Source organism: Hippichthys cyanospilos, chromosome 1 (assembly GCF_059441005.1).
Source record: "Hippichthys cyanospilos isolate Australia breed blue-spotted pipefish chromosome 1, RoL_Hcya_1.0, whole genome shotgun sequence".
NCBI classification, from domain to species: domain Eukaryota; kingdom Metazoa; phylum Chordata; class Actinopteri; order Syngnathiformes; family Syngnathidae; genus Hippichthys; species Hippichthys cyanospilos.
In genome coordinates this window covers 15,239,901-15,250,000 of record NC_142369.1, presented here as the reverse complement: position 1 = coordinate 15,250,000, position 10,100 = coordinate 15,239,901, and the positions used below count along the sequence as shown (strand labels likewise).

Here is a 10,100-nt window from a genome sequence, read left to right as displayed (position 1 = left end):
GCTTTGTTTCCTCGTTTAGTCCATAACTTGTCAGAAAAGTGGTTATTTTCCAATTATCCATTAAGATAATTTACCAAAAATAAGCATTGATTGATTAGTTGTCGATTAATCATCGCACCTCTACATACGGTCAGACGCAACTTTTTACCTGAATTGCCCATAGGTGTGAAAGTTTGTCTTTCTTGCTTAATGACTGTTGGTGCGGTACAGTACTTTTATTTGGATTCAGTGTTAGTATTCACGTGCTTCGTGTTATAGTTGACTTGCAATGGTATTATTTTCATGAACATTAGGAACTGCTACACGACTGTATTTTAATATTAGTGACTAAGGCGCAGTCTGAGCACTCAGCAGCGTGGCCACATGACAGCAAAGGAGAAGGTGTAAAAGAACATCTCAAAACGTCGGCTTAAAGGAGCAATTAGTTGATATTTTTGAACAAATCGGAGAGACGGGTTCCCTTATTAACTTTGTAAAGGCAGAATTCTTGACTCTATTGGCCCGAGGGCACATCAATGTAATTCTATCAAATTGTACTGAAAGGAGCTAAACTCAACCCAAAAGACAAAGACGTGTGCCCTTACAAACACTTCCTCTGAGGCAATGTGCACAAACGGGTGAGCTAAGTGCTCCATGACTGCCTCCTCCTGTCGACAAGGTAACAGGCCAAACAAACACCAGCATGGGACTTCCTATTCGGGGCGATTGTCTTCATAGGATATGAAGGATTCAACTTATTGTTATTTGTCAGAATGGAAAATAGTAACATTTACCATTATCAACAGACCCGCTGCTAATTTAACTGCGTTTCCGATTCCTCAAGGACAAATGGATGTATGAATGACATCATCCAAGACAGCCATGCTGATGTTTGCTTTACCGCGATGCATCCAATGTGCATTGCAGCAGTCTCAATGCAACTTGTAGTTGTGGTCCCATGTGAGTAGATCACCTGACTTAAATGACCAACTTTGTTCCCCCGTGGCCAGCACAGAGTCACGACACGGGTCCCATTCACTCTTTTTTTTTTTTTTTTTTTTTTGGCATATAGACGTTCAAATCAGCCATAACTAAACTGCTTTTAAGCGAAATAAACCTACAATATGTGCATTATTATAAGACATTAAATAAAATAGTAGGAAAATAAATATAATTCCAAGAAGGCTTGTTTTTTGTTAAGATTTTCTTTTTAAATAGTCCCAAAATCTCAACCCCGGGGGAAGCGAGTGTGCGTCGTTCAGCACGGACTCGGGCGCCTCGCCCTCAGTTAAGCGACATAAACATAGTGCCTTTGACGCCACGGAGCTCAACAGTCATATGCATTGTAATGATATAATGGACAGATTTGGCATAATGAGCTTCATGATGATTGTGAACAACACGTCACTACTAATGGCTACATCTGTCATCAGAAAACAAACGTCATCATAATATATGTGCTAGAACTGTACACTAGTATTTTGGTATCTCATGAATAGCATTCAGGGCAGTTTTGATGTGTTTTGTTTTGTTTTGTTTGTTTGTTTTTTGGTCAGTTTAAGGTAACTTCTCAAAGGTTCTGATGACCACGCTCTCTTCGTAGAAGGCTAGCTATGGCTGTCTCAGAATACCTATAGGATACAGTACATGTATATCATTGTTAAAAAATACAAGTGAAGGTGACCTTCACATCTCATGCTCACAATTTGACTGGTCTCACCACTAAAATATTTGATACATCTAAAATACCCCACCCCCACCCCCATGGATGAATCAATACATCTATCAATGGATGAATTTTACTTGTGCTTAGGGGGTGTCATAACATGGATAAAAGTGATTCTATGGGTCGCAGAAGACTTTCAGGGACCCCAGAAAATAATAAGTTCAATTTGCAGCATTAAAGTGGTGGCATCCAAAGTGATACGCCAAGTGCAGACCCTACTTGTGCTCAGGAGCAGTGATTCTCAAACTGAACTGTAGCTTGGAAGTCAGCAAAAATAATTTGCAATAAATTATGTTGCATCATTAATCATTTAAAAAAAGCCATTATTGTGGTATGTCAGAAAAGTTCTGGGAGTGGGATGAACACTCGATATACGGTATTTCTATTACCATTCCCTCCTTTGACAGCCAGATGCTAAACCGGCACATCTACAAATGATCATCCAAAGGACCCGTTTAAAGATGTGGATAACATCAAGATGGCCTTCCAGGAGTCAGCTTGGCAAAAAAGGCTGGGAAAGTGCACTAGACAATCACACCAGTCCTTAAACCTTTCTGACACACAACTCCCAAACTTAGATTCAGCTTGACTTTTTGATATATATATATATATATATATATATATATATATATATATATATATATATGTGTATATATGCTTTGTGTGTGCAGTAGATGTAGAGTGAACAAGGCTGCAGGAGGGATGGACGGATGCAGGTGGGGACGGTCTCTCAAGCCTTAAACGTAGGATATACAATATAGCGACAATCAACTCTAGGGGCGGTCCGGCATTCCCTGGAGGTGCGTACTTGTATAACTTCCAGTTGAGTGTAGGAATGAACGTGTTCACCCCGAGGGAATAGAGGAGCGATTTGGACTTGAGTGCAAAGAAGAAGTTAGGAGCTGTCACTGGCTGAGCGCTTTTTGCCAAAATGACTGGCCACGTCTCTGTTTCGTAGATTAGGCTGGATCTTGTACATATGGGGGCCCACGGACCAGCGCCAGCTCCCGCGGGTCTCGGCTCCTGTCGGGGTGGCCGCGGCTGCCGCCGCACCAGCTGTGGACGCGCACGGCTTGTTCTGCAGGAGCTGTATGAGCATGGTCATCTCCGGTCCCATCCGAGACACCACGCTGGCCCTGACGCGCTCGACCGTGTCTTCATCACAGTCCATCAGGCTCTGCAGCAGCTTCCCGTAGAACCTGAAGCCAGAAAACCACAGTCACTAACAAGGACGAGGGGGTGCTGGAGTCTCGTCCAAACGTCCAAATTCACTAACCCGATTACCTTTCGTAAAAACTCGGACAAACAGGACACGCCGTTGAATTCAATTTCCCTGCTTCCCGGTTGCATTGAGCAGATGGTAACCAAAACATGCAAGTGAATACAACGTCAGCCATCTGTTATGCTACATAAATCCAGGTCAAAGGGGCATTCGGTGTACAACATTTACATTTGCTGAACCAACAACAGATTTTTATGCTACTTTTGTGGTGCGGACTCTCCAAACGAGAGCACGAAGTAGGGCACACATGGCCAATAGCAGTGAGGATGTCAACGTCCTACTGGCGTCTAATGCGACCACTTTTGTTCAGTAATGAGTAACCTGCGATAACATTTTGTGAGTTCCGATCCAATTATCAGATCAAAGATAATTAAACACTGATAGTGAAACAAGATAATTAATTTAGACAATGAAATGACTTTTGTGGCAAAATGATTTGCCCAAAACGGTTAAAACTTAGATAATCAACACAAAACCACACTTAGCACTGTAAGTGGTTTAGTAAGTCAACAGCCAAAATCAATTTTAGTTTCAGAATGTCAAGAAAAGTTTTAAGAAAAAATATGGATTGAACCTTAACAATTGAACGTGAATGTGCATTAATACAAGGGAGCAACACAAATAAGTAAACAGTAAAATTATTATTATGAGATACAGACATTTTCAAGTGTTGATGCAGGTGGCAAATGCATGTTCACGTCAGGGATTATTAGGATTTGTTCGAGGTCACATTTGTCCTTAAGACGTTCTTTAAGAACATTTTAAGAAAAATTGCAACCTTGAACCAAGCCTGACAAGAACAAAAGAGCCACAACCTTTGTCGGCACTCTCCAACATTTGGAGCTTTAATGCGTACAAAAAACAACCAACCTGTTAGGTGCTAAGTTGCTGTGATGAGTTTAGTGCCACAGTAGCTTTGTGTGCTAATATTGATGTCTGTATGTAGGGCTAATATTGTCTTTCCGTGTACACCTCTAAGTTGTGTCTGATAGCGTGTGAGACTTGAGCAACTGCTGAATTTAACAAATCAAGTAATTTATGATCTAAACCTGGGCTACGTTCACACTGCAGGGTGTGATACTGTTCTGACTTTTTGTTGAATCCGATCTTTATGTACTCGCTCACATTACAAAAACAAATGCCGCTTTTAATGTGAACGAAATGCATTTGCGAATGACATGCACAGAAAGCGACATCATGTGGCACCGCGTTTATGTGGAGGCTCAATTAAGAATGACAGCAGAGCTAGGCAATAGAAGTTGGAAAAAACTTTGGGGACAGGAGACGGTGCTGTCATAGCTCCTCAATTTCTGCAGATGTCCAGTGAAGATGTCATATAATTGCAGCATGTAATAACTGGATGAATGACGACTATCACCGCAAACGGGCACAATATGGGGGTACTCACCTATTCGGGAAGTGGCTCGGCAGTTGGGCCACCTCACCGATAGCGTCGGGATTGGTCCGGGCAATGGTGCAGATATCCAGCTTGCTGTAGCACTCCTCCTGTACTTCGGATATCATTCTTTGGAATGTGGAGCAGCGACGGATGGTCGGGAACACCTTGGAGGTGATGCCATTGGCAATGCACTTGAGGCTCTCTTTCACGAACGCTTTACCCTGTAGAAGAAAAACTGTACTGAAAAAAATCTACTGTGGTGCATTGACTTATTGTTGTTCACTTATGCTTGGCATCCCTGTGTCTTACAAGACTGTAGTATATGTGCCAATTGTTCTGTAACTGAGTGTGTGTGACATTAAAAGGCCTATTGAAGGATGTGGAGTCAGTGAATGGAAGTGTAGAGTCGGCCTCCAAACACACTGTGGTCCACACTACCAGTGGTGCGGCTCGGAGCTAATCAGCTGGCTCGGGAAAAAGATTCCTGAGGTTTTGTAAACTCACAAATACGTGAGAATTGTAGACAATTGCAGGCAAGGTTACTCCCTAATCAGCGCAAAGTAACTTTGGATGAAAAAAGCATAACAGAAAATGCTCTGATTCAAGAAACGCTGAAATCACATTTGCAGTGGTACCCCTAGGTCAGTGGTTCGTAACCTTTAACATTCAAAGAAGCATTTTTACCCGATTTCCATGGATAAGACAACACTGGGCGCCACAAACACTTCATTAAATCTGAAATAGTTTCAAGAAAAGCACAAGCAGATTGTCCCAACGTTTGAATCCATCCTTGTTCACATGCAGGTGCATTAAGATGACATTTATTCTATGTTAAAAATCCTTCAAGCGCTTTAGTTTTTGATGTTCGGTTAATCTTACTTTGAAAATGTGTGCTTTTCATCTGGAATGCCGCGTTTTATTTCCATTTTCTGTTTTTACCTTCCTGAAACCGTTTGGCTGTCTCGCATCGCGTTTTGTCGCACCAAACACGTCCTAAAGAGGTCGTCCTATCACCCAATAACGCAAACTTCATTGACTGCATTTAAAATGCATCGCTTCTTACGCCGTCCACGTAGTCGATCTGAACCAAGCATTACTTATTTTCTCAAACCGCGGTGAGTCGCAAGATAAGGATGAAAAAGGATCATGCGGCTCCGGAGCCACAGGTTGCCGACCCCCGCCATAAATGTTTTCTATTCAGCAACTGCAGAATATAGATTGTGCGCTTTTTTAATGCTTTTGCTCAAACCCGATAAACTGTTAAATCTCACAAACCTGCTGAAGTCCCTGCTAGGGGTAATCGTATCTTTATTTGATACCCGCTGTTAATGGTTTGAACACTAATTCGTGACAAAAGTGGATTAGGTGACTCGAGCACCAACTGAAAGCCCAGAACTGAAAGCCACTGCTGGTCACTGCTTTTTAGGAATCAAACCTCTGTCTCATTTGTGATGACTACTTGGGCCTCTACCCAATGGTGTTTTATTGCGGGTCATTATATGACTTTTGCCTTAATTACAACTCACGAATCCGGGTATTTTCCTTGACATTCTCTTTGATTTTTTTATATGTCGATTTTACAATACAGCGGCACAGAAGGAACTGGAGTCATAAGTCAGGACACCACTGCTCTGTATATTTTCATAGCCGTACGGCTGTGAGTGGCGGTGTCAGTGGAGGGAGTGTAAGCGTATACCTGAGTGTCAAATTTAGCAGCACTGTACAGGAAGGACTTGCAGATGTCATGCATGCCATCTGTGTCGCACGTTGAGTTTTCCAGGCAGGCGAAGGCCCCGCAGCCAACTTGGAGGGCACTGTTGAGACAGCGTGCCACATCTGCTGTGGGCACAGAGATGATGATGAGGATCCATCAGCGTTGCAAGCCAACAGTCGCTCGACTGCACACTCTCACTACAGTTGCCAGGCTCTGGGCGGCAAAAATGCGTCCGACAAAAGAGAATATTCAATCCATCATGCTGTGGCGCTTTACAAAGGACATGTAGCCGCGAGGGGCAAAACTGCAGATTGGACACCTTGGAGCTCCCAGAGGCTCTGACACTTTTTGGCGCCGCTTAGCTTTTACCTTGGCGGGATCTATAGTTTTCACTTGAGCTTTTGGACCAACGGCACCAGAAATACCAAAGCCTTTCCTGAGAATTGTTGGCGTGCCTTTCGACACGCATAAACTCACACACACACATACACACGCCGTTCTGCCACCAGCCTCTGTCTTCAATTATTTTTGCACCAACTGGTAATTGTCAAACCACATTTTAGGACTCCGACCACTTCAGTATTCAAGACTAGAGAGTCGCCACACGGCACAGTCCAGGCAAATATGGATCACGACATAATGGAAGTCAGGACGCATCCACGAGGCACAGCCCCGCTCGGGCCATGCAAAAGGATGATACATGCATCTGTCAGTTTGTCCGTTTGTGCATCCGCCCATGTTCTAGGTCTCAAGTCAGTTGGAGACTATTTGACTGGCTTAGGACTGGTCAAGGTCTAGTTGCAGGGCACAATTATTTCGAATAATAAGTTCGAACCATTCAGGTATGCATTTTTCCCAATGGACAATTTAGTGCCTTTAACCCCCAGGAACAATCAGTAGACTGCATTAATAAAACAAATATTCATGCTTTACAACCATAAAACCTTTGACGTTAGAAGCAGCAACAAAGTCTTAATAAAAAAAAAAAAAAGAAAGAAAAATAGGGTTAGACGATATCACTGTTTTCCAGACAGATTCCAGTACAAATATCCGAGTACTCGGTGATACCGAAGACTAATACCTTTGATAAATCAAAATTTATATCAAATCAATGACACATTAATTTAAAAAAGACTTTTTGTTTAATTGTGACAAAAAGCAACACAGTTGATCCACAATAGAGAGTTATTATAAAGGACAGCTTTTTTTAAATGTAGGATATATTTAAGGTGCAGTATAAAGTCATAAAGCAAAGTGCATATAATACATTCACCTGTTAAATACATTACAAATTAGTCCAAAAAATTCAAAGTGTCCCCAAACGTGTGAGCTATATATACCTTAAAAAAAATAACAACAAAAACATTGATTGTTATCTTTTGTTTTGTAAATTTTTTTTTTTTTTTTTTTTTTTTTGCTTGTGGAGGTGTGCCCACCAGAAAAGGAAACCATTTTCAAGGTAGCTGTGTGCGCAGGTGAAATTTAGGGAATGAGACGGTAAAAAAGAAGAAGGTGTTCAAATTAAATTGACCTTTTGTTCAACTGGCAAGTTTTGTCTCGGTCCGTCCTTCATCGACCACGGTAACAAGCGTGTCAATTACATCCTTCTGGTACAGTTCATCACAGTCGCTTAAAACGTTGGCTTAGCCTTTCCTCTCATATTTTTAAAGTTGATGATATTTTTAATAAATGCCCAAAGGCAAGAAAGAAACAAACTCTTTGTTTTGGTAATGAATTTATTTTATAAGAGAAGCAAGGTTATCCTGGACTGGTCGGCATCCTATCACCTCCATTAGCGTATACGTATTTTATTTAAAAAAGTGACAAAGGGGTCCCAGCCCATTTAATTCATAAATGATGCAATCTTTGACAAGATTGTGCTACGGCATTTGGATGGCAAAGTTTAAAGGATAGCAGTTTGGGAAGTGGATAGCATGACTGCCCAACAGTTGTGAGGGTCTGCATTTGATTCTCAGCCTTCCTCTGTGTGGAGTTTTTTTTTGTAGTTTGGACTGTTTTGTATGCTTTTTGTGAGTTTCCTCTTGGTCCCAAATAGCGAGAACCTACACATGTGCGAATGATTGTTCATATGTGCCCTGTGATTGACTGGCAACCAGTTCAGAGTGTAACACGCCTCTTGCTCAAAGTCAGCTGGGGGATGTGGACTCACTACGTATGCAGTAAGAATCATACAAATGTGTATATAATGAAAATTCACATCGTCTATACTTGCGGCTTCCTCTGTACTTGAATTTTCATGAAAACATTTTTTAAGCAATTTCACAGCCGGTCTGGTTGGATGCTCACTCAAGCTGTTGGTTGTCCACCCATGTTACAACCAATTAGTGCAGCTCACGCTTAAATGGTCCGTTTTAATTTCCATGCACAAACTGAGTTAATGGTCAGCTTTTTTTGTATAATACAAAGGCACAATATTAGTACATAGGGGAGCTATGCAGCACTAGCAGGTAAGCTCATCTGTTGCCGGCTGGACACCGGCAACCAGGATATAGCCTAAAATAAATAAATAAATAAAACGCACAATTCATTGCACTGCAAAACGACTGCACAGGCCTAAATGATCATAATGAAAGAAGAAATGTGCATGTGAGCGAGCAAGGCAAGGCTGGCACACACGCACTGTAAGAGATAGATGCAGAAGCATGTGTGTGCTACTTACAAGGGCTGTTGGCCGAGAAGCGTGGTCTCCTGGACGAATAGGACTCGTTGTGATCTAGCTCGTATGCAGATGCGTTGAGCAGCATCAGGAGGAAAAGTCCCGTCCTCAGAGGCATCGTCTTCCCGGCGAAGATGTCACAAGTGACCGCAAAGAGACGACCGAGCCTCCGCGGGGAATTCATTCACCAATAATTTCAGTTACAAATTCAAAATTCAAAAGAAAACTCAAGAAAAGAAATAAAGAAGAGCTAAGTGGAAAGAAATTAATGGGGAGTGTGGCTGCTCTTTTACGTAGCTGCACTACTCCTCACTGTGCTTTGGACTCGCATGACAGGCAGACGGCACCGATGCTTAGTCGGAGCTTCAGCCTGCTCGCTTTTATATAGGAGCTCTGAACACCACGAGCTGGACGCCTGCGCCAATCACGAGGCTGCGTTCAAGAACCGGCTCCTGCTCCACTGCTAATTGACAAAAAAAAAAAAAAAAAAACCTTATTCATCACGCCGGCCATCGGGAAAGATGATGCATTCATCTTTTTTTATTAGAAGCGTAGTCATCATCAACCGTGTCATCCAGATACCGACACTACACGGACTAAAGTATCGGGAAACCTACTATAAAGGCAGGAAATATGGATACAGTACAAGGATTTGAATCCACTCTTGTCCTACTTTGCTGGAAGAACGGTAGTCTGTTTCAATGACTTTTTATTCTAGAGGGCTTTTTGCACGTTTTTTTTCCTTGCTTTTGTGTTTTTCTCATACCACGTTAGGTGTCACTTTCATCCATCCATCCATCCATCCATTTTCTGGTGTGACCTCGCACAAACCCTAACGAATCCGTGACGTGAACATGCATTTGCCACCCTTCCATTTCCCCTGATGAGATGAATGCAAAGACCATTAGTCTGTTCCTAACCCCTTATAAAACCACAAAAAACACCCACGTAAAAACAAAAACAAACACAACCCCCCCCCCCCCCCCACACACACACACACACACACACCTATTATACTTGGTAAATGAATGTAAATAATTTAATGGATTGGACATTGTGATAAATATACTGTGCAAAACCTTTTGTGTGCACACCTTCGCCCCCAGGGAGCAGTATTATGTACACAAACAATGGCCACAATTGTATACACGGGTGCAGTAATATGCAAGTATTGTTATGTTCTCATGTCTACATGTGTAGCTTCACCATTTGTGTCAATATGTTTGTTGGAGAATGTTTTAGAACTGCAGCATTGATGCTCTTTTCTCTAGTGCTGTTTTGCATTGTGCTAGTATAAGGCTTTGGCTTTTGCCTGATGCAAAG

At 42.1% G+C, this 10,100-nt stretch overlaps 1 protein-coding gene across 2 annotated transcripts in view; it reads right to left on the bottom strand.

Moving 5' to 3' along the window:
• The window catches only part of stc1 (stanniocalcin 1), a 10,375-nt gene extending 1,264 nt beyond the window's left edge, over window positions 1–9,111 (bottom strand). The window contains exons 1-4 of one of the 2 annotated variants that reach the window (XM_088432323.1): window positions 8,781–9,111; window positions 6,083–6,225; window positions 4,396–4,607; window positions 1–2,904 (exon numbers count right to left, since the gene is read on the bottom strand). The exon at window positions 1–2,904 is cut by the window's left edge and continues 1,264 nt beyond it. In XM_088432323.1, coding sequence (XP_088288449.1) covers window positions 2,601–2,904; window positions 4,396–4,607; window positions 6,083–6,225; window positions 8,781–8,961 — 840 coding nt within the window. In that variant the 5' untranslated portion in view covers window positions 8,962–9,111 and the 3' untranslated portion in view covers window positions 1–2,600. The remainder of the gene's footprint in view (window positions 2,905–4,395; window positions 4,608–6,082; window positions 6,226–8,780) is intronic. The other variant, XM_088432324.1, reaches the window with a different exon arrangement.
• Window positions 9,112–10,100: the final 989 nt, after the last annotated feature.